This window comes from Pygoscelis adeliae, unplaced genomic scaffold, assembly GCF_000699105.1.
Source record: "Pygoscelis adeliae isolate BGI_AS28 unplaced genomic scaffold, ASM69910v1 Scaffold160, whole genome shotgun sequence".
Taxonomy (NCBI): domain Eukaryota; kingdom Metazoa; phylum Chordata; class Aves; order Sphenisciformes; family Spheniscidae; genus Pygoscelis; species Pygoscelis adeliae.
The window spans coordinates 10,318,611-10,343,443 of record NW_008824035.1 but is presented as its reverse complement, the minus strand read 5'-3'; the positions used below and the strand labels follow the sequence as shown (position 1 = coordinate 10,343,443).

General features: G+C 39.2%; 1 protein-coding gene across 2 annotated transcripts; it reads left to right on the top strand.

The window, feature by feature from the left end:
* The first annotated feature begins 744 nt into the window (after positions 1-744).
* ITGA6 (integrin, alpha 6) lies at positions 745-24,833 on the top strand. Of its 2 annotated transcripts, XM_009332737.1 has the most exons (25): positions 745-860; positions 1,265-1,344; positions 3,137-3,392; positions 4,908-5,039; positions 7,434-7,644; positions 8,265-8,458; positions 8,597-8,685; positions 9,435-9,562; positions 11,304-11,399; positions 11,892-11,953; positions 13,328-13,485; positions 14,381-14,536; positions 15,273-15,388; positions 16,325-16,514; positions 16,599-16,682; positions 16,886-16,965; positions 17,109-17,186; positions 17,291-17,393; positions 18,509-18,682; positions 19,690-19,788; positions 20,178-20,288; positions 20,372-20,470; positions 20,853-20,978; positions 22,486-22,615; positions 24,293-24,833. In XM_009332737.1, exons 2-24 carry the CDS (start codon positions 1,276-1,278, stop codon positions 22,591-22,593), a joined length of 2,919 nt encoding a protein of 972 aa, XP_009331012.1. In that variant the 5' UTR covers positions 745-860; positions 1,265-1,275; the 3' UTR covers positions 22,594-22,615; positions 24,293-24,833. The 2 variants fall into 2 exon arrangements, with proteins under 2 accessions (XP_009331012.1, XP_009331020.1); XM_009332745.1 differs by lacking the exon at positions 22,486-22,615.

Below are 24,833 nucleotides of genomic sequence, written 5' to 3'. Positions count from 1 at the left end.
CCTTCACATTTGGTTCCCAGAACGGTGTTTAAGGAGAGCTCATTAGAGTGGCCTTTTTATAGGAGAAAGAAGTCCTTTGTGGGAATGGCCTGTTCTTGATGAGAGATTTGTTGGAGAAAAACATTTTCAGCTTCAAGATGGAGTATCTGGCCAAAGGAGTGGAGAGGGGGAGCGCATGTTTGCACAGAGCCTGGAGTAGTTCAGTGAACACTTGCTTGGGCCAGGAGGGATCTTGCTTTGCTTCATGGGTCGGAGATATTAAGGTGCCCGTAAATTCAGCCGAACAGTGGCACAGGACTGGTGTAAAACTAGAAGACAGCCTGAAAGCACTTGTTATTCACTGTTTTGGGGGTTTGTGGTCATTTTAGTAACAATACTTTTCCCATCCATTCCAACAATGACTCCCTGATAGAAGGATGGTTTTTGCAAAACTGCCAGACACCTACTTCTTTTTTTATTTTTATCATCTGCTCGGTGAACATTGCAACAATTGTAGCACTAATAACAATACATTTACTGGTTTGCAGGTCCAATAATTGCAGAACTACTGCTGCCTTACAGCCCCTCCCCCCCTTTTTTTTTTTAAGGAACAGTGCCATGATGTAGCTTTTCATCCAGCTTCAAATGTTTGCATGTCAAACCTCAGGCAACGTGGTGAAAACACTTCCTGATTCTGTTGCCTTCCTCTTTTCTAATATTTTCTCTACAGATGCCTTGAAATTATTTCTCTTCCCCTGCGGTTGGAGCTCCTCGGGAAAAGGCCTTTCCATCCCAACAAGCCAACAGAACAGGAGGGTTGTACAGCTGTGACATCGCATCTCCAAATACACGCTGCACACGTGTCGTATTCGATGAGGAGAGTAAGTTCTTCAGCGCTTTTGTTTTGGATTGAAACAGTTGTCTGATTTTTTCTTACTCGATGTGGTCCCTTCCAGAGGCAGTGTATCAGACAGTTGCTTGTATGGATTTATACATAACTTTTTTTGCATCGGAATAAGTTGTAGCTTAATTGCTAAGATAGCATGGGATGCTTAAATCTTGGTAATGTGGATGTTCTTACTCTTGCGTAAATTCATGTGACATGAAGTAATACGCTAGAAGTGTTTAATAAAATGGATGTTGTCAGTGATAAAATGTACAGACACTGCCACCTGCAGACTGTCTCATGTACTGTATGAAGTGCCTGTCCTGACAGGGACTTTAAGAAAAAGAAAAAAAAGTAGTTAACTGTTAATATTTGAAGCTGTATTATGATACTCTGCAGCTGACCCAAAGATGGAGAGTAAAGAAGACCAATGGATGGGCGTAACTGTCCAAAGTCAGGGGCCAGGAGGAAATGTGGTGGTAAGTCTAAAGGATTAACTTATAAAAACATTTTGGGTCTATGGTAAATGTTCTGAATGGTCTGCGTTTCTATGCATATTTCTGAAAGGTAACTTTCCTATGTTTACTGCTGCGATTTCTTGTAAGGCCAGACTTAAATGTCTCCCTAGCAACGTAAGACACTTGAGATTGTAAAAGCTTTAAATTATTTTTCTAACTATTTTTAGCCTTTCTTTATAACCTTCGTAACAATCTAGGATGGACAGTTCATTTTCAGGGTGTCCCCTTTTTTTTTTTTGTGATATACACGCTGTTTCTTTTAAATACCACTGGCTACAGAAATAGGGAAAAATAGTGTGATAAGGTTGTAAAAGTAGCAGGCTGTCGTCAGCCTGTTTTCCAAGATGATCAGCCTCACTTTAACTTTCATCAGGGACTTTGGCTGAGTTGCTCCTATGAATTGATGTGGCCGTTGCACTGCAGTAAGACTACTAGCTATTCTTTATTTTATACAATACAGAGAGAAAAAGCTTTCAGGAGTTATCAGAGAATGTTACTTTTTTAGCTCTCAAGTTAAATAAACCTCTCGTGGTGCTGCAGGATACCAGCTACATCATAAAATGGGTGTGCAGAAGCTTCACCATCTAATTATATTCTTGCAGGCTAATGTCACTGCTTCCAAAACTGGAGGCAGGTGACTTTAGGGTGTGAATCTGGAGTTATTTAAGGATATAGAGGCAGTAATGACTTGCTTCAGTCCGCCTCAGAACTCAAAGGGGGGAAGAGCAGACGGAAAGAGTCCTGCTCATTGAATAATTAATCATCAACTAATGCTGTATTGTCTTTTCTGAGAAGGAACTTTTCTTTGCAAGTGATAAGTGGGAAATGCACTTATTAGATGAGGCATGAGCAGCCCGAAGGTCACTGTGCAGCAGGGCAGTACAGCAGTGCTCTAAGTGTGGAGCAGCTGGGTGTTTGCTTAATGTTTAAGCCTTGATAGGAACCATAGAAAAGGTATGTCAGCTGAGAAACCTGGCTTGCTTGTGCTCTCTACACACGTACTACATCTGGTTCTGCAAAAACCACTGCTGGTAAAGGGGTTTGATTGTTCCACCTCTTTTTACAGTGGTTTGGTGGTTATACCACTTAACCCAGTGGCTATTCACCCTTTGTGTTAAATATTTGATTAGAATTCTGTTCCCAGGTGAACAGTCTAAAGGGTTAAGGAACAGGTTGTGCTCAGTGCTGCTGCTCTGTCCCAGTGACAGTCCAATGTAGGAAGTAGGAACAACTTCCCTCCCCTTCCCGTCACTGGAAAAGCTTTCAGCCTCTGCTTTGTGGCACTTTTCTGGAAGGGGTGAGTTCTACCATCAGGTAGATGGTAGCTGAACCAGCTTCTCATGTCCTGCACAAGCATGTGAATCGCCTAACTCTGACAGCTGTGGGGAAACACAGCCAGTTCTTTCTTTATGAGAGAGAGGGTGGTTCTCTGCTCACTTCTTGTGAGGATTAGGTATCAGGGAAGGCTTTAGGGCTAAAAACCCTAAATCCTGGAGAAGAGGGATTTAACCACATGGCCTTCCTTGACCATGAAGCTGGTTGCTCTGACTTGTATCCATAGATGCCCAGCCTTTCCCATATGTTGCCCATAGGGAACAGTGGACTCTCTCTGCATTGCAACACGGGTGTGTCTACAAGGTGACTGACTTACAGCGTCGCTAGCATGAAGTATTGCTAAAGGAGACCAGCCTTCTTTCATGACTTGCATACAAACATACAGAAAGCATCACTTACTATTTCTTTTATCTTGCAGACGTGTGCACATCGCTATGAGAAAAGGCAGTATGTAAACACAGTGCAGGAAACCCGGGATATCATTGGAAGGTGCTATGTGCTGAGCCAGGATCTCACTATTAAGGATGATATGGATAATGGAGTATGGAGTTTTTGTGATGGTCGTTTAAGAGGCCATGAGAAGTTTGGCTCCTGTCAGCAAGGTGTTGCTGCTACTTTTACTAGAGACTATCATTACATTGTGTTTGGTGCCCCAGGCACTTACAATTGGAAAGGTATGACCTGGCTTCCTTCCTGCCTACCCTTCCCATTGCCTCTGAGATTGCTCACAAGGGTTGCATCCCAAGTTCTAATTTTTTTTTTTCCAAGGGGGGAGGGGATAATAGGGATCGAATGATATTACCCTGTTTTCACAAAATGCTATGCTCCTGTATCAAAAGTATTTACTGAAGTTCCTTTAAATATCTTTGAGGGACTACTTGTGAATGGATAATGGAACTTTGCACATATGTACAGCAAATTTTTCCCTTATTAGTCTTAATCTTACGGTGGGATTGAGTGCTTGCTTTGAGACTTCCATACTGGAACAAACTACCAAATTATTTTAAGGTTATTTGACCAACTTTTTTCCTGCATTTGAGCAAATGTTAGATAGCTGCAGTGAGATCTTTGTTTATATCCTGCAGTATTCTCCACTCTATTCTTTGTGAAGTCTGTGGAAAGTAGTACTTCCCAAATTAGATACTGGAGGATTGCAGGAAGATAACTGAACAAAGCAATACTACATGTATTCGTATCTAAATCCATGGATACCCATGTAAAATTCCATGGATAATCTGTCTGACTAAGAGCCAAGTACTCTATATCATCTAGGAGATATTCCAAAACTTACGGGAAAAAAAACATAGATTTTCTCCGTTAGTTCCTGTTGAGAAGCATCTAAATGGCCTGCTCTGTCTCTTTTTCTTAAAGTGATTTTTCCCGTCGCACTTCATTACACCAACAGCTGTAAATAGTTCCCTCTTTAGAACATCTGATCCTCAAACCATTACATTTTTTCCCCTCGTACACCTGTGCCTGCTATATGAACCATGCAGAATCTTTGCGTTAAGCTCTGGCACAAGGTGTACTTTAGTGAAAACTTAATCTTCCACGTATCTGTCAACAAAATCTGACCAAGCTGAAACAGCATATTGAGTTCAGACACTGTTTTACTTTAATTGCAGAGAAGTGCTATGACAGTATATCAGCCATAAGAGTACTCTTTTGTATCATGGAAAAACATGTTTGTGCTTGCCAAAATGTTAAATATGCCTGTTGATAAAAGGGAAGCACACATTTTATTGAACAATAGCTCTTTTCCCCTTAAATAATGTTTTCTAAATATATCACCGGTGTTTGTCATAGCTGAACAGTAATTTTTTTTTTTTTTTTTTGTATTCCTGTGTACTTACCTCCCTTTTAAGAGAGGCTTTGTGAGGTTAAGAACTGTGGGATGAGGGTGGTTCCTGACCGAGTTGGTCCCATGTTTTTGTTGAGAATTTTCTTAGTATCCCATGTTTTCCAGATCATTGCTGTAGAGCAGCGTGAGATTCTGGCATACGGATAGAACTTAGAAATTCATTGCCTTTTGCAAATGCTTTCACCCAGTGCAGTATTCCGTGTTTGTCCCATTTAAACAAGCAGTCACACTCTCGTTCGTCGTAATTAATGTTAGTTGGGAACCATTTATCTGTTATTTTTCTCCCTTACCATTCATTTGCTTTTATTTTATCATTTCATTTCTTCAGGGGTGGTTCGCGCAGAGCAAAAGAATCAGACATTTTATGATCTGGGTATCTTTGATGATGGGCCTTACGAAGTTGGTGATGAGAGCCGCCAAGATAAGAATCTAGTTCCTGTTCCAGCTAACAGTTACTTAGGTAGGATTAAGTACATATGGTAAATCTCTTTAGGCTTCTTAAACATTTGTGATCCCAGCCTGGTACAATGATACGAGATGGGAGCAGAAAATCCTTCATTTGTGGACCCTGTAACGTGTTAACCATTTTGGATAATTCACATCTCCCTCCATGTTTATGGGCCAGTTTTAAGTGTAAGATGATACTCTGCTGAGGTACCTAGAGGAGCTGCGAATGTAATGAGAGGTTTAAGAGCTGTGATGAGGACCTACGGATTCTCAGGGAGCGATTGTAATTGCTCCAGGTTAAGTACAGGGTATGGATCCGTAGTCGTTAGTCACAAGGTCTCTGCCATGTAGTATCAGGTTTACCACGATGTGAGTTTCTGGATGTAACTGTAAAGGCTGCAGTTTCTCTATCCTGGTAGGTCAAGTGCAATTTTTTTATTCTTCAAGTTTTTAAAACTCCAGTGGCCTTTTTACAGGCCTTTAAAATACCATAATATGAGTAGTAGTGTTTGTATTTTAAGAGTGTGTGTGTGTATGTTGCAGGAGGTGAGTCTCTTGCCCTTTGTGCACGCACGAAAGCAGAAATATGTGCTTAGGCCAGTGGATGTTACTGTACGTCAGTGAGATACGTTGGTGCAGAGAAAAGGCTACGCTGCATTTTTGGGAGGGCCTCAAGTGTAAAGTGTAAAGAACCTCTCTGTTCTAGTGCAGATTTCTGTGGTGTATTGATCCACTGCTTTTGGCATATGCAGCAAATACAATTTCGGTAACTTGAAACTGGAATTTCTGTGTGAGTGGTGGAAAGCTGAACAGATGAGAAGGGCGTTGCTAATACAAAAAGTAAAAGCCAAGAAAAGAGCCAACTTAGAGCTACGTATCTGTTAGAAGAAATAGAACATAAACTTCCGTTTAAAATCAGCAGTTATTACTAGGTGTAAAAAAAAAAATAAAAATAGAAAATATATATATCCTAAGAGCTTACGTTAGAAAGACAAGCCGATAGCCTCTTCTGGTGAAATAAGAATTGGTAAGGTGAGGAGTGCTGTGGAGGTGTCTTTTGCTGTGAACAGAGCAATACTGACTTTTTGCAGTTTCCTAACAAATGCATTTATCTCCTAAACGTAAATGCTGCCTTTGATTTGTCGCAATCACAACCACTTCCAAGCAAGCCTGCTGTTCACTGGCATTGCTGTTCCCTCTGTTTAGACAGTAAATAAACATGGTTATAGCTGCTTTGCTTAACTACTATCTTTTTTCTCTTCAATCTTTCACTCGTGTTTACAGGTCTTCTATTTTTGACAGCTGTATCTGATACTCATCCAGATCAGTTTGTATACAAAACATTGCCTCCCGGCATACAGGTGGACAAATCGGTGGATGTAATGATGAATAGCTACTTAGGTTTGTGACCACCCGAGGTGGCAGCATCTGGTCAGACATAATCTCCAGACCTTTGACATGACCCTCTCCCCTCCATCCCCCCCCATCTCAAATACATCGCAAGTAAAAAGCACGTAAAAACAGGGATTCAGATGAAGAGCAGCTTGCAGCGTAACACAGCTTCAGAGAAACACTGATTTGTCATGCATTTCGCCAAACCCTCTCATCCCTCCCCCAGATGGGACTCCCTGAATTTTTCTGAAACTGTCTCATTGCGAATTGCTGTAATTGAGAATTGTCATAGTGGTGGTGAAGTCTTTCGGAAGGGAGATGTCTCTCTGCTGGCTAGTATCTTTCTTCCTTGCAACATGCGTAATTTTCTACTTTGGCCTTTATTGGCTACGTTGGTATATGCGGTATATTCTTTTCACTCAGTTTTTCATGTTTTTTAAAATGCATTGACTTTTATAAAGAACACATAAGACTAAATTGGTTTGACCACGTCCTTTAGGGTTGCATTAAATAAAAATTGCCAGTTTCACCATTACTGTGTAAGGTGATTCTCAAATACCGTACGCATCATTCATCGCCAGTACTGTGCTCGTGCAGTACATTTTGCATGTTTGCAATGGAATGATACCGACTTGCCCTTAGGAAGTTTTACAGTGGTTTTGCCAGAGGTGAAATACTCGAGCTATATTCAAGTGGTGTAGGGTGTAGTCATTTCTAAGCTGGTATGTTTAAAAATGATTTATTTGGTGTCTGTGAAAAGCAGATCTGAGCGAGCAATGAAATAATACGTTTTGTGGGGGAAATACTTAAATGTAATGTATGGAGGAGTGTACACTTGTAAACGTGCATTCGCCGGTCCAAATAGAAAGGGAGAATTCCCTATATATCATACTCCGGTTTAGACAAAACTTCTATTCAATATACCACTTTAATATAGTAGGGGAATTTATTTTTCCTATTAATGATACGAGCCGTTTGTTTGTTTGTTTATATTTCGTTCTTTTCTCTGTTAAAGGTTTCTCTTTGGACTCTGGTAAAGGAATTGTCTCCCAAGATGAGATGACTTTTGTGTCTGGTGCCCCAAGAGCCAACCACAGCGGAGCAGTTGTTTTACTGAAAAAAGAGAAAAATCAGAGAGCGCTTTCCCTCGAGCACATGTTTGAAGGAGAAGGGCTGGCCTCCTCTTTTGGCTACGATGTTGCTGTTGTGGATCTCAACAATGACGGGTATGGCCTTGGTTAACTCCTCCTGCCTGTATAATGAAGGATGGCAATCTGGTTTGTTTCTGCTTTGGTTTTTCACGTCAGAAGTACAAGGAGTTGCCAAACCCCATCTTTCATGTTTCGCTGGAGGAAATGGCGACCATCTCGGAGAACCAGTCAGGACACCGTCTACATTTCTAATTCTAGAAGAGAGTTTATTTAAATTTAAATAATTAGCATAAACAAAGAAGAAACAAATCTCATAGGGAAGTGGTGGAGTCACCATCCCTGGGGGTATTTAAAAGACGTGTGGAGGTGGTGCTCAGGGACAGGGTTTAGTGGTGGACTTGGCAGTGCTAGGTTAACAGCTGGGCTCGATGATCTTAAAGGTCCTTTCCAACCTAAACGATTCTGTGACTCTATACCCAAAGCAGGCCCTGGAAGATCCTTGTATGCCACAAAGGGAACATAATCAGCTTGTAGTATCAGTGGAGCTGTTGTTGCTCCATCAGTTTAATGTACTTTTTAGCCGTCGTTGAGCAGCTCTTTGGCTAGCTGACCTTGAGACCACAGTCTGATCAGTTATTTTTCACAGTTCTTCTGTAAAAGCACTGTGTTTTTTTTTTTTTTTCTTTAATTCTAAGATGGCAAGACATTGTTGTTGGAGCCCCGCAATATTTTGACAGAAGTGGAGATATCGGTGGTGCTGTGTACATCTACATTAACTGGCAAGGCAAATGGGAAGGAGTAAAACCTATTCGCTTAAATGGAACCACTGACTCCATGTTTGGTCTTGCAGTTGAAAACGTTGGGGACATTAATCAGGATGGATACCCAGGTGAGTGAAAAATGATTACAGTAAAAATGGATGTGACTTTTTTGGCAGTGCCAGAGTTGGAACATCTTACCCTTATCATGATTGCCAGCTGCAGAAAGAGTAAGAATGATTTTAGATGTTGCAACTTATTTCCAACAGATATTGCAGTAGGGGCTCCATATGATGGCTTTGGCAAAGTGTACATTTATCACGGATCCACGAATGGAATAAATACAAAGCCAGCACAGGTAATGAAATAACCTTTGCTATATATAATTAGTCTTGCACGAAATTAGAGGAATGGCAGGGCTATCCATCTTCTCCCTTTCCACTATTGTTAGTGGGGTGGTGGGTATGCAGAAAGTCACAGGACCCTTCAAAGATTGCACTGCCGACCAGAAAGGTTAGAATTCTTGATTTTAATACACATTTTTCTTTCTGGGGCAGTCCTTTGGCACCAGTAATATGTAGAGAAGGAGAAAGGTGTGTAGATGTGCAAGCTTTGGTTTTTTGAAAGGAATTTGGGGATTTGAAAATAACTCGTTTCTTCATTTTCTCTTTCACTACTACTACTTCATGTTCTTTTTTGATAAAAAAATGTTTATGCCTTTTTCTTTTTTTCTGGAGGACCACTGTGTTCAGTCTGCAAGGTGAGAATGGAACTCGATTACACTTCCTAGAATACTGTTGGAATACTTTTCTAGAATACTTTTTCAGTTTCAAGTGCCTATACTGCATAAATACTATAAATAAAAATAAACTAGGCAACATTTCCATGCAAAACAGTCATTTCTGGTACTCACTGCTATTGCAAAGTAACTTTTCTTGGAAGAAAAGCAAATCATCTTGGCGCTTCAGTGTCATTTACCTGAACACGGTGGTCCTATTTCCTTCTCTCTCTTCTCTTTTCTTTTTCCTGGCCATAAGACAATGATGTTCACTTGTTACTTTTACAGCTTTTAAATGTCTGAATTCCCTCAATCTGTTTGCTCTTTAGATTCTTGATGGTGAAAAAACAGGCACCAGTTTCTTTGGTTACTCTATTGCTGGGAACATGGACCTGGATAAAAATTCCTACCCTGATGTTGCTGTCGGTTCCCTTTCAGATTCTGTATCTGTGTTCAGGTATTGCATACAGAACTGTAACTACATACACCAAGGTTTTGGTTTTAGTTTTTTTAAAAACAAACTGCTTAGAAGTAACAAAAGCTGTTTGGCCTGGAGTGTATTTTTCCTTCTAGAAGTTGGAAATTCGGGGGGGAGGGGAATCCATAAAGTGGTTTGTTGCTCTATCCCCCTCTTCTCGTTGAGAAGCTGCCTTCCTGTCGATACACAGGGTAAGGGGGTGAATGTGGACAGTCACTGTGGAGTGCTGATGTGTGAGGTGTATCTGTACCCTAGCTTTGCCCTGCGGTAACTTACCTGGATGCCCGTGTCCTTTGATGGAATTAAGGGTGATAAGTAATTCTTTTGCCTTAAGAAAGGAGGCGTTAACCGATACATTTGCTAGAGCTTTTGTTTGCTGCTGTTACGTGAATCTAATTGTGCTTTATTGAAGATAGGGCAAAACCAAACCAAACCCCGCTTTTGTAGCTGAGGATCCAAAAGCAGTGAGGCATACAGCCTTGCTGAGGTTGCAGTGGGGTCCATGAAACAGCTGTGAGGAAGCCCTGCAGATAGGATCCTTTTGGATTTCTGTAGCGCATGCCTTAATTAGGGATGAGGTCACTGTCTTTTGCAGACCTCTGCTTTTTTCCAGTTTAATGTCCCGTTAAGTTGAATCACTAGTAATGAGCAGGAAGAGGACGGTCTCCTCATCGCAGCTGTGAATGCTGCATCAAGTTCAGGGCTGGTGGTTGCTGTCAGGTCCCAAAGGAGGAGGAACAGAAACTCCAAAACTGGTTATCTCAATTTTGGGGGTGAAAACAACTCTACCTTTCAGGCAGAATGACCTTTCCTACAATTTTTTGATGGTCCCATCTCTAAGGTGTATAGTATCTGTGTACGTAACTGGAATGTTCTTAAATACACTAAAACAGCACCCAACAAAAGCAACTCGTGTTGCTTGTGGAAGAGAACAGAGTAGGTGGAGTGGAAGTTGGTTAGATTATTAAGTGTTCTGCTTACTCAAAAGCAGCTTTAATCGTTTGCTGATAAGGGCGATACAAAAACTTTTACAAAGGTGAGAATGAAAACCTTTATGGTGATGAACAGTGAAAGGGGTGGCCCAGTTAAAAGAAATTTGCTAGAAAAGGAGGAGGTAGCTTTCTGGCCATTTTAAACAACCCTTAGATGCTCCGAGGAGAGCGGGATCAGCTCATTCATTTGTTCATGTGAACTGCCTTTTCTTGTCCCTTCCAAAAAGGAAGAGAAAGGACGAGTTGTCAGGCTGAATTATGGTTACAGCCTACAGGCAGGGGAGTCAGGAAATGAAAACATCGCTTCCCACAGCCACCCAGGCTCCGCATTAAAGCTGCTGTGAACATTAATCTGAATGAACTTTAGTACCTACAGTTGTTCACTGAATTACCGCTGGGGTGGGAACCATCACTTTCAATTTTCTGTTTTTTATATGTATGTAAAACGAAAACCACAACATCACACTAATGTACCCTGCTCCTCTGTCAGGCATTTAATACAACTGTAGTTGTTTTCTGTGACTTGCTTTGCTTAGATTTAAGTAGTTTTATTTTGTTTCTAACCATTGTCAAAGCCGAACTCTGTGTTTTTTGGGGTGTCTTTGTTGCAAATCAGTGCAGGCATGGAGGGCATCTGGGATTCACATGAATTATTTAATTAAGCTTAACAAACTTTTCCTTCTTTTTTTACCCCTTCTTTTCATTCCCCATTTTTCCCCCAAATGAAGATCTCGGCCTGTGATAAGCATTAGAAGAAGCATTACAGTACAGCCTGACAGAATTGATCTAAAGAAAAAGAACCCTGAGGACCCTAGTGAAATATGGTAAATTTAAAAAAAAAATATTGTATCGGAAGCCTTGGTGTATTGAGTTTTCTGTTGTCAAAATCCGTTCAGTCAGTGATGATGTTAAAGTGAAGGGATATGACAGTCATGCAGGTTAAGCAAATGTGATCATTTTGACTTCCTGAATTTGCTATGACTACTGTGCTAAAGGCAAGGTGCGGAATATGTTCTGTTCGTGACGTCCATTTTTGAAAATGAATGTCACTTTGCCACACTTAGAAGTGTCTTAACTTGAACAGCTTTCTCATGAGTAGAGATGTAAGAGCAAATACCAGAAAATATTTTTTCTAATTGCTTATTAACCATGTTTTCTTGCTTTGTAATTCAGTTTCGTAAGCAGCAAACTACTGTTCTAGCATGAAAACCAGAGTCGTAAGACTGATAATATCAGTCAACGGACTATTAAAACTTTTCAGTCTGTTGGACCATGCCTTATTAAAGTTAATATTAATTTCTTGGCACTTGTTACAGGATGGATGTGAAAGCATGTTTTCAATATACTGCAAACCCCAGTGATTTAAATCCAAGAATAAGTAAGTTTTGAAGATAAAGATTTTTGATCTGTTCATCACGCGGTTTGTTTTTCGTTTTTGTTTTTTCTTTAGAGCCTGTCATGGAAGAATAGTACTCAAATTATAGTGACTCATCTCAGACTGTGACTGTCAAATTTAAAGTGTGACTCAATACTAAGGTCAATCAGCTATTGCACTATCTGTATTCAGAGTAACATGTAATTAGAGTCGTGCTGGTGTGTTAGGAAGTTCTGTGGATGACAGACTGAACTGAAGCTTTCTAGGTAATATAACTGCCAGTGAGCAAATGGCTACCATACAGACCAAAAACGTTTTGCCTCTCTAGGTTACTGCTGCTTTAGAAAATAGTTTTGAAAGCCCATTTTATATATCATTAGTAAGCGTTATTTCTTATTGGAGACGTACCCTATAAAACAGTGTTCTGTATTCACGAAAATGGTTTTGTGGAAATCAGTAACTGAAATGAAAAACCTTTGTATTAATAGGAGCTTGGAAGACTGTGCCATAAATACAGTTAAAAATGTAAAGCATTAGTTTCTCATGTCGCCTGTCTCCCTCTTCTTCCTCGTTACAATGCTGCTGTTACTACACCTCAGAAAACTCTGCAGGATTTTGAGAGGAAATGAGAAGAATTTTAAGCCCAAACCTCCTTCTCCTCCTGTGTTGTCTTGAGTTTCTCAGTTACTTGCAAAATACATAGGATGTGCTTGAATAAGGTGCTGGTCCTTCAATAGGTCAAGTGCTTCCAGCTCTCGGAGGCAGCTCACGTGTGTCCATCTGCATGCTCCCGAGGCTTGGCGCGCTGGGTGCCGTTCCCAGCCTTGCAACGTTGAATTAGCTGAGATGATTAAAAGATGCGTGGAGTTCACATCTATCAAAACGTGCCTCAGCATACAACTAGAAAGCTCTAGTCACGCTTTTGCTTTCAGTGTTAAAATTAACAGTGTACCTTGACTTCAAAATCCTGTTGGCTGCTTAGGTGCTATCTGGGACAAAACAGGAATCAAGGACAGCAGAGTCAAGAGTATTTACAAAGTTTTGTATCTCAGCCCTCTACTGGCTCACAGCAGCAATTGCAGCTCCTCCAGCCAGCTCTGCATGCTGGTAAAGTAACGGGGTACTTCTGGAACAAAAGGATTTGGTTTAGACGTTTCCTTTAGATACGTGCACAGGGTACCTGGCCCTCAACTGGAGAGGGACAAAACTGACAGACGGAGAAAGTTTTGTAAATAACTGAAAACAGTTTGTGAAGCCCAGCACTGGCTGAAACAGTCTTCTAGAATAACGTTGTAAGATTGTATGTAGAGAAATGAAAGTTCTTTTAATAAGGCAAGGGTTCTTTTTCATAGTGACCTACTTTATTTCTTCATACAGAGATCAACTATACATTTGAAGCAGAAAACGAGAGGAGGCAGTTAGGCCTGCCGTCTAGGGTACGGTTTAAAGACCACCTGTCTGATCAGTTTACTGCAAGTACAACCCTAAGGGGGCAGAACTCAGAAGAGTGTGTGACAACCAAGCTTGTACTGCAGGTAAGGCAGAGTATTTCATTTTTATTTCATTTAGATCCATTTCAAACAAAAGCATGCGCTTTTTTCCAACCTCACGGTACCTTTGATTTATAACTTAAGTCACATGCAACATAAAGCCTCAAAACTAGAAAACAACCATAGTTAAGTAGTACCTTACTATTCCCTGCACACATGCTGCTTCCTCCTGTTGCCTTTCTTACAAAGTATGAATAAAAGTTGTAGCCACTGCAGTATGCTCTGGAGGTGAATAGAACTGATTTAGAAGAACAGAGAGGGAGTAACTGCCAAAAATAGAGAGCTGTTTCCAAGAGTAGTCATTGTTACAGAGTTTAACGCTGTGACTGGCTAGGAAGAGAATTTTAACCCACGGGTTTCGGAGGGGATGAATGGGCAGGGCAAGAAAGCTTGGTATGTGCTCTCTGACTTGGCTGCTACACTGGCCCTTAAAGGAGGCATTGCTCCAGAAGCTGAACAAATTCTCTATCTGTGGCTCAGCAGTAATGAGCCAGCCTCCAAGGTTGCTTTTGACCACAGCAAATTAAAGAGCTTGAACTTAGGCAAGGGGGAGGAAGTGTTATTTTACTGTTGTAGTGTGAATTTCAGTTGCCTGGGTTACCATCTGTTGTTCCTAGGAATTCTTAACGGTGAGAGAAATCATCAGATTGGGAGGCCAGAGGAAAAAAAAAAAAGACAGTAGGGCTAGGCTCCTTGTGTTCTTGCACTTTTTTAGAAAATGCTGGGTTTCTACATAGTGAATAGTTTTAATACTGCGAAACGTAGCAGAAAAGATTTTGGTTTACTGCTTGTTCTGAAATGTATATCAAAAGCTAGTCTTTGTGTTGTTTTTTCTTCTCTACACTGTACACTAACTATGCCATTTAAAATATTTTAACAGGAAAAAATTAAAGATAAGCTGCGCCCCATTCCAATATCAGTCAGTGTTAAAATTGCTGGCCTGGAGTCTAGCTCACCATCCACAAGAAAAGAGAGAGCACTTCCGGATCTTATACCAATTCTAAATTCAAATGAATCTGAAACAAAGACCACAAAAGTAAGCCTTTGATATCACATTTTCCCATAAATCTGCACTTCGATAAATCACTGAATTTTAAAGACTGTAGAAAGCTAAATTATGGCCAAAGGAAATAACTGGGGTGGCACTGGACTTGTAACTACTGGCTTATATTTTATATTTTGTTATGAACTTGTTACAACATGTTATGACCTAGATCCTGTGTTTCTTTTGCAACAAAAGTGAAGCTGGTATAGCTGCTAGGTTTTTTTTCTCTCCCCGACGAGTTTAGGAGGAAATGCACTTTTGATTAAAAATGGAAATCCTTTGTCTCCTGCTGTGAACACTTGTCCCACATCACAGAATACTGTACAGTTTAATTCTTCCGTGGTTAGGATGCTCTAACAGCATTAGAGCTCTGCAGCAGTGACGTAAAAGAGAGGGAATATCTCCGGTAAAAGATCTCGTTTCCTCAATGCTCATTGAAGAATCACCCTTAAGGACGTTTTTCCTCATTAGAAGTGTACCTCTCACTTAGAATTATCTAACTCTGCCTTTTGGTCACATTTAAAGTTTTAAATTATCAGCATCAAGGGCTATGTCTCACGAAGAAAAACTCTTGACAGGCAAGAAGTAAGAGTCAGGTTAAAATCCTACTCTGTCCAGGAAAGTGTCTGTGAGTTCCCTGTTAGATGCTTTATGCTGTGCACAGCAGAAATCTTGTTTTAAGCTACTATCATCTGGCATACAGTAAAAGTGCTTTGGTTTTATTTAGGTGGAGTTCTTAAAAGAAGGATGTGGAGAAGACAATGAATGTCACAGCAATCTGAAACTTCAGTACCGGTTTTGCACTAGAGAAGGAAACGAAGACAGGTTTACTTATTTACCGATGTAAGCCTTGATTAATGCTTTGCTAAAATTCAAATTATTAACAAGTGCTTAAAAGAACTTCTAGGAGACGGTTTTGGGAGATAGAGCAGCTTTGTTCTGTTAGGCTGACAAACACGGCCCTGTGTAGTAGTACTGATCTGACAGGGTGCGGAAGGTGGGGGAGCGGGGATGAGCTTTAGAAGAGTGGTACAGACTCAAATGGATACAAAGTGGCCACAGCTGTGCAGGCGTGGGCTAAAAGTTAGGCAAAAAAGGTTTCTAACTCCTGGAGAAATGAGATTCTAAACCAGTCCTGCAGTAGTTTGTGTGTGCCACTGTTAACAACTCTTTTTGAGATAAAATTTGATTGTGAGTATGACAACATGATATACTATAGTCTAGTAGCCTAAGACAAGCAGTTACAGAGAAGTGAACAGAGAAATCACTTCAGTGTAACACGCGCCTAACACCCCACTGCATCCCTCCTCCCTGGAGGGCCAGTGACATTAGAAAGGAGGTGTAAAATAAAACAAACAAAAGGAAGTATGTTTACTTACTGTCGACAGTCACGTCACCTTTAGCAGCGAGTGCCACAATCCGACTCAGAAACCAAAAGCACATATACTTTACAAGAAAAAAGCAGGTCAGTCGATTCATTCAGAGAAAATTCATCACTATTAAACATGAGCCAGATGCAAAGTGCTGGTTCAGAAATACTATAAACTCTTGATTACTTGAGGGGTGTATCAGTCTGATCTATCCTGTTAACTGCTGGCCACTTTCACAGAGAAAATACTGGTCTGGGAGAAAAACCTACGACCATTCATGTGTTTATGGTCTTACAGTAATTCTTCCTTAACAGAGGGAATTATATTTGGGTAAACCATAGTAAGAAGCAAACTTTCATACACATTTGTTTTCCTAATGCACACAACCCTGTATACTCTGTTTCTGTAGTGAAAATGGCATGCCAGTGCTTGTTCTGAAAGATCAGAAAGATATTGCCCTGGAAGTAACAGTGACAAACAATCCATCTGATGCAAAAAATCCACAAAAAGATGGTGAAGATGCATATGAAGCCAAACTAATTGCAACTTTTCCAGACAGTCTGACGTATTCTGCATTCAGGGAGATGAGGGGTTATCCTGTAAGTATTTTTAAGAGAAAAGATACTCCAACTTTTAAATAGTTTCAGCATATTTTTACTTTTAAATGTATTCTGTTTAATCAGGAAAAACAGCTAACGTGTGGTGCTAACCAAAATGGTTCTCAAGCAGAGTGTGAACTTGGAAATCCTTTCAAAAGAAATTCCAACGTAAGTTGCGCCTATTTTACTCAATTTATAAAATCTGATTCCTGACTGTAGTCGTCCAAAGTTTCTGTGTGTCGTAACTGTAAATTTGATTTGGATCTGTCTTTTTAACTCTAGAACTTGATGGTGTGTTTCTGTAATACTGCATGTTATTCATATATTTTATAAAATGTTTACGTGTTTCATGGATGTTCTTTCTTGTCTAGGTAACCTTTTATCTGATCTTGAGTACCACTAAAGTTAATGTTGATACAACAGACTTGGACATTAATCTCAAGTTGGAAACGTAAGTTTTCTTTGTGAGCGCGCTATGTTTTTATATACAGTTGTAAACATTTTGAATTAATTTGTTCGATTCACAAAAGCAATTTAATAGTAAAATGAAAACTGCTACATTTGTAAAAAAGCATTGTTTCCTTTTCATTGTAGAACAAGCACTCAAGTTAATTCGACTCCAATTACAGCTAGTGCTAAAGTGGTTCTTGAATTGCTTTTATCACTCACGGGGTAAGTGTTGATAGCCTAACAAATGGGGGGGGCTGGGGACAACAGTTTTGCTGCAGACTTTATTAAAATCTGATTATTCTCCTTCCCTACCCCCACCTGAACAGAGTTGCTAAGCCTTCTCAGGTATATTTTGGAGGTAGCATCGTTGGTGAGAGTGCTATGAAATCTGAAGATCATATTGGAAACCTCATAGAGTATGAATTCAGAGTGAGTAATTTAGATCAATGCCAACAGCTGCTTTTAATCAAATGAACGGCTTCTCTCTTTATGCATATGAATACTTGGAAAAGTTGCTGGACTTAAAATCGGCTTTTCTTGTCCCAAAATCCCAACTTCCTGATCAGAACATGCAGTCTGACTGCAGACTAGAGCTTCTTTAGGCCTTGATGTTTTACGATCATATTTTGAGGAAGTGGCCTGAGGCTGGCTGTACATGTGTTTTTCAGAGCAGTTCATGCACATCCAGTTGTACAGCATAAAACCCCGTGCAGGCAGGGAACACTTAAACCCAGAACCCTGACCGTGGCATGCCCAGGTGTTAGCTGGTGCACGCAGACAGCAAGTACGTGTACTTACTGCATGCAGGATCGAGCAGGCGCAAGACAACGCTGCGGGAGCCACTTTGAATGTGTGGGTCACTCTTTTGGTCTTCTGCCTAATTAATAAATCAAGGAGAAGGCTAAGAGAGACGATTTTGGTTTGTAAAATCTCGGTTTATCAGCAAGAGCGTTGCTTTTTCTACATCATTAATGCAAGCCCCACTGTCTTTGTACATAGTAGTTTGTCAGGGTTAAAGTCCATCTCTGTCAATCCTTTAATGCCTTCTGTACCTGCATGCATTAAAGTAGAAGCAGTTAGAGTATCTGTTTTAGAACTTGCTATCATGAACAGTAATGCTAAGAAAGCAAAAAATAGGTTGGGAAACAACTTTGAGACTTACAAAAGCAAGAGCTGGTTATCTTTCTGTGTCAGAGTTCCTCATAAACTTGCCATTTGCTTCAGTTATGTAACTGAATGATTTGTTAACTCTAAACTGGAGTGGTTGTTGTTTCACATGAAGGTAGATTTCTAAAAATCAACAGCTTAAAGTTCTTGTTAAGCAATTTTAATCCTTGTATGTTTAAACTCTGTATTTACTTGCTATCCAAGTGTGCTAGTTTCAGTATATGCTTTGTCTTTATACTGTTTCGAGTCTTTCACCTGCTTTTAAATTTACTGTTAGCTGCATGCTTAAGACTTGCCCAAGTCAGTCGTACTTTCAATCGAGAAGAAAAATCCCTTTAAAAAGTATTCCACAGTTTAAAGAATGTTTGTTTTAACAGGTAACTAACTTGGGCAGACCACTGAAAACATTTGGTACCGCTTCCCTGGACATCCAATGGCCGAAAGAAATTAGTAATGGCAAATGGCTGCTTTATTTGATGAAAATAGATTCCAAAGGCTTGGAAAAAGTCTCTTGTCAACCTGAGAATGAAATCAACAGTTTGCATGTTGCGGTATGTTAATGTCTTCTGTTCATGAAGTAGTACAACGTGAAAGCACTGCAGCATGTGATAGTAGGGCGTAAGACCTTGCCTCCAGAAGGAATTTTTTTTTTTTTGTCTTAAGCAGCTCACAAGCACAATACATGAACGGTGTATCAAGGGTTAAGCTTATTAGGAGACTTTGTAACAGCTGATGAGGATAACATGCTAAAGGATAGAGGCTATGTCCTGGTGACTGTTTTTGCAATGGGCACTGTTGTCATATGCTCTTACAGGATGAAACTGCGGTTTGCTTTAACACATTTCATCAGCATTATTGGTATCTGATTGAGTTCTTGCACAGAAAACAATAAACAACAGTAAACATCTCCCCAGCCTGGGGAATTCCATGTAATTTTTTACGAGAAAGGGCTTGCACTTAAATTTACTTATTTATGACAAATATGATAAAAAGAATTTCTCAAGCAAGAGTTTCATAGCCCTTTGTTGTGCCTATCTAGCAAGATTTTTTTCCTAAACCCTGAGTCTTCATCTTCGTAATTTTTTTTCATAGAATCTTAAGATCGTTTGAGAGGAGCTTTAATTTTCACCATTAAAACTGCACGCACATAAACCCATTCTTGTCAGATCACTACATTAGTTAATAAAACTTTCAGTGAGTGTAATTAGTACACAGTTAAAAAAAATGCACCTACTGACCTTAGCACAATCTTACTCTTTTCGTGTAGTAACATTAGTACCTTTGACATAGAACAAAAATAGAAATAGCATTGAAGGCTTTATAAATCTAAAACCCCCTTGACCTATTAAAGAAAATAGTCATCTCAAATTCTAGTAATTGTCCTGACTCTACTATTAGCAATAAATATAGATAAGTAGGGATATATAATGATGTCAGTCATGTGCTGATCTTAGAACAAGAAAACGCTCACTGAACTCGTTTCACTGCTTTGTATGGGGTCAGAATTAAGAGATACTTAGGATAAGCTACTAAAACTCTTTTTACCTTTTTTTTTAAGGAATCCCATAGCTCAAGAAGGAAACGTGAGGTTGCAGAGAAGCAGATTACAGACAGCAAGACGTTTTCTTTATTCTCAGAAAGAAAATACAAGACCTTGGTAAGCACATTGCACCAACTATAGTCTTGTCAGATACCTCCCCCTGCACTCGTAAGTGGGCTTTTCTGAGTTTGGCAGAGTGAAAGAAGGTATCTCATTGCTTTGTTTTTATCTTAAATCCAAGTATCGATGCTTTTAAAATTTGACCATTTAGATTATCTACTGATGAGAGAGAAATAGGAAAGAATTTCTGCATAGTTATCTATGTTAAAATAAACAGGTAATAACATCTTCATTTTATTTTCCTGTTGCTGTCAGTACAAACAGATGTTGGTTCTTTCCCATTAATATGATGCAAATAATCCAATTTTTAATTGGGGTGGGCGGGAGAGGGTTAAACAATTTGTGAGGATGTGTTTTTATTTACATGTAGAAATTTGTAATTGCAGGACTGCAATGTGAATGCACGCTGTGTGGACATAAAATGTCCCCTGAAGGGTTTAGACAGCAAGGCATCTATTGTGCTGCGTTCCAGGCTGTGGAACAGTACTTTCTTAGAAGTAAGTCCTCTTACCTGCCATTTTTGGAAGGTCGGAGTTCTTTCCTGTTCTGTGTCTACTGTCCATATTTTATTTTGGAACAGGAATACTCCAAAATGAACTACCTGGACATTCTTGTTAGGGCTTCAATCAGTGTTCCTGCTGCAGCTAAGAATGTTAAACTCACAAACGAAGTTGCTCAGGTAGGTTCAACATTTAATGCTAACCATATGTTATGGTTGTGATGTTTCCAGCTTACCTCAAAGACTGGGGAAAAAAAAAAACCCAAACCCCACCACATTTTAAAACAAAAGTAGCTAAAAGTTTAGATTTTTAACTGAGTTTATTGATAACTGAATTATTGATCGTTTTTACCTTTTAATCAGTTTGGAAAAATTCACTACCATATTGAAATGATACCAGCAGGCACTTTTTCTTCAAACTGGGGTGGTAGATGAGAGAGAGAGAGAGAGAGAGAAGACATCTTGTTAGAAAAGGGATAAGACTGTATAAATTGTGGCTTTATATTAAACATGAATGCTTTTGAAATGCTCTTTCCATCTTCACGTATTTTCTGTCCTTTAGGTGCGTGTGACTGTCTTTCCTGCAAAACCAGTAGCACTTTATACAGGAGTACCTTGGTGGATCATCTCGGTGGCTATTTTTGCTGGAATACTGATGCTTGCACTGTTGGTATTCTTACTATGGAAGGTGAGTTTTTATTCATGTGGGTTTTTTTTTACATTTCCTGGTCTACAGCTGACAAGACAGCAAAAGATTAAGTATTTTGGTTTGTATTTGGGACTCAAAATAGAGCAAAACTGCCCAAACCATACATTACCTTTATCAGTTTCTCAGTTTTGCAACATTTGGAATGAAAATGGTTACACGGGAGGACTTGTTATGAAATTTTTCTGTTTCCACATCCTCAAAAGGAAGTATTTTGAGCTCTGGGCAAAACTTGAGACAAATGTTCAGAGACCATAGTTACTTTGATATGGATGGACACAGCTAATTGGGGCTTCTTCAGTTAGGTATAAAACTTCATGTGAACTATCTACAAATGTTTTAGCAGGTCTTTGTTCTCATAACGTTAGGAATGCTATTAAACTGATAGTAGAGGAAAATAACCAAAAGGTACAGAAATAATCCATAGCCAAGTGTGTTGGTGAATTTCTGTAATATTGGCTTTTATCTTAGAAACCCTAAAGGAGTAAATAAGTGTGTGTAACAAAAGGCTAACAATTTGCAAAAGAAAAAAATCAAGTACCTATTTTTCTAACTACCTTTGGTGGCATTTTTACAACTAATTGTGGTTCCAGGTATAACAGGGCAGTCCTTTTATTCTTAGTTTTTACAGGCATAGGCAGTTAGTATTTACTGTTCTGGGATAGCAGAAGGTTGTAAGAAAGAAGAGGTGAAGAAGAATGTCCTGTCTGTCACTTACTTTTTTTCTGGAGAAACTGCAGCAATTAGCTTTGCTAAGGAGCTACTATTTGCTGCAGGTTACTTCTCACAGGATAGTTCTGACTTCCCTATTTTCTAATAAATGCCCAGTCCCTGCTGCAAATCTTCCTGATGAATTACTACTTCAGGTGGGCTGTTAGGTTATAACTACTAGTGTTTTACTGCACGTGAAAATACACACATTTTCACACGTGCATGCACAGTGTAAAATGCTTCTTTTGCTGACGAACACTGTGCCATCTTACAAAGGACAAACATGGTACTTCAAAGCCAGTTATGTGATTGATTTAAGACAAATACTTGAGTTGTACAGGTCAAAGCATTTTTGTTCTACCCTATGTTTTGGTCTATCCTGTGCACTCGTCCACAAACAGGTTTCTGTATAGATTTCTTTCCACTCTTCACAGCCAGCTTTAGTTGCTATGGACATACTTTATAGTAGCTTTTCTTGAAAAAAACAAACCCAACAGATGCATTACAAATTTATCAAAATGCCTCTAAAATTAATATTCTTTACCTCAGGTTATTCTATTATTTTACAGATCGAGTTAGTCCAAGAAGTTATCAGATTAGAAACAGCTGGGTTCTTGTAGTTTTTGTTGTTTTGTGGGGGTTTTTTTTGTTTTGTTTTGTTTTGTTTGCCTGTGAAGGGATAATGGGAAGATTGTCACAGAGTTAATTTAAGTCAGTTTTAATAGGTTTGACTGCTTCCAGTCCACAAAAATTGACTAAATACCTTGCTTCCTTGTAGTGTGGTTTCTTCAAGAGAAATAAGAAAGATCATTACGATGCCACATATCACAAGGCTGAGATCCATGCTCAGCCATCTGATAAAGAGAGGCTTACTTCTGATGCATAGTATTGATCTACTTCTGTAATTGGTAATTGATATTTTTTAATTTTTAGCTGTGGCACATGCTATGGTTGCGGTGGCTAATTATGAAGCTTTTACTGCATATGTTCTATTAACTTTTGGATTTCAAACTACTGTACTTGCTTGCTCATTCCGTCGATAGATTTTCAGCTTTTGGTGCACGTGAACACAGGTGTTTACCTTGGTCTGAAAAGCTTCTTGTTGATTTCTTTAGAAAACCTGTTGATCTATTGCAATGGTTTTTAGTCTTTTTTCTTTTAACTTGTTTTAACAGTACAAGTAAGTTTTTAAGCTTGAGAGATGGTAATCAACACTGCAGAGTTAAGATGTAAAGCTAAGCCTATGTGGACAATAAACTTGCTTTTTACTAACCTTTAGTGCATGCTAAAAGATACATGTTGCTTACAAGGAAAGGAGTTTTCATAATGAGAATTTAATTGCTGTGGAAACACCTGTTTTCCTTCAGTTCTAAGGTATACTTTCCTAGGAACACGCTTTCCTCTGCTGAAGCTACTAGATGCATGATGATTTATGTTTCTAGCAACCTTTATTCAACTTAAGATTACATGCATGTACGTTATATTAATCAGTGATGCTTGGGATGAAGGGGTGGGGAGGAATTCTTAACTTAAAATATGTCAAAACAGTGTTCAATGAGATGGCTAAAGATTTGGTCTATGCCTCAATGTAATTTTTTTTTAAATTCAGTTCCATGTAAGTTCTAGTATTATTAAAAAAAAAACCACAACCAAACAAAAACCCCACCACCTCAAATACTATGAACAAAACCTTGCCACTTTAACCTTCTTTTTTTTTCTAGCAGTACCTAATGACAGCTGGATGGCACAATGTCTCTTAATCTTAATCTTGACATCAGTGACCCATAAGCATATAAAGTTGAGTGTCTACCAATCATTATCTCTGTAACACTGTGGCCTTAACTCCATTTTGTTTTGAAAATTAATTTCAGTCCATTCCTCGATATCTAAAATCAGTTTTTACAGTGGCTTTGAATAAAAAATTGCAGGGCATTAATAAGCTATACTAGATTTCATCTAGGGAGACTTGTGTCGTGGCACATTACAAAACTTTCAAGCTACGTCTGTTTTTTATCCTATGGCAAACTAAGCAAGACTCATGTTCTGATACTGCATATGTCTAGTTAGTTCAGGTGACTATAGTTGAGATGGTGTTTTGAAAAACAAGGCCCTAGTGTAACTTTTCTTGAAGGCCCTGGAAATCTTTCTGTAGGTTTTTAAAGGTAATCATGTCACCATACAGGAAGATACTGAAGTACGTACCTACCTTTGATTCAGGAGAAGCAAGCTTTCCTGAACTGTAACTACTTCTTTGTGTAGCATTACATTCTCTCATTATATGAATGAATAGCTTTATAAGAAGACTTAAAAGACTTGTAAAACAAATTCAGAAAGTTAGTGGAGGGAATATTTTTAAGGTGTTAGATTACCGGATTGTCAGACTGTGCCATTTGTCTTCAACTGCTGCTGGAACAACTAATGTAGACCTGCTGGCTCATGTTTTTACAGCTACATACGCTACATTTTTGGCCCATGTATTTTTGTTTTCAGTTTTCTCACCTGTGTATCTGTGCGAAGGAAGACTTACTGCCTCTATAATTGTAGTACTTTGGAACCTAAACCGTTCTTTTCCTTCTCTGCCCCAGTGCGGGTTCTTCCAGCGTTCTAGGTACGAAGACAGCGTCCCCCGATATCATGCTGTAAGAATTCGAAAAGAAGAGCGGCAGATCGAAGATGGGAAATGCAAAGATCTTGAGACAAAACAGTGGTTCACAAAATGGAATGAAAATGAAAGTTATTCTTAGGGAAAAATTATTTTCATCCACAAAGTTCAGATAGAGGTTAAGGTTTTCATTAATGGAATACTGATGGAGTTAGACCTATGAACATTCACCATTTGATTGTAGATATTACTACTTATATTGAAGCTTTTGTTTGCACAGTTAAAATTGCTTCAACAGACTTTATTTGCATTATTTAATTTCCAGACTGCCTCTTTCACCCTTCAAATCTAACTCACGCTTTAGAAGATACTGTGTTGATTTGGGGTCTTTTCCGCAAAATATGCAAAACCACTACAGCAGACCTTTTCCTGTGATCCTAACCTTCCTAGGTATGTAAGGAACGCATGGTCAAGACAGGTTCTCCATCCTTCCCTCAATGCATAGTCTATTATAAACACACAGT

Coding starts and splice junctions, on each gene's coding strand:
- ITGA6 (XM_009332745.1), top strand. CDS start 1,276: ATGGAGAGTAAAGAAGACCAATGGATGGGCGTAACTGTCCAAAGTCAG. Junction 1,345..3,136: donor GGCCAGGAGGAAATGTGGTG/GTAAGTCTAAAG, acceptor TTTATCTTGCAG/ACGTGTGCACATCGCTATGA. Junction 5,040..7,433: donor TCCAGCTAACAGTTACTTAG/GTAGGATTAAGT, acceptor TCTCTGTTAAAG/GTTTCTCTTTGGACTCTGGT.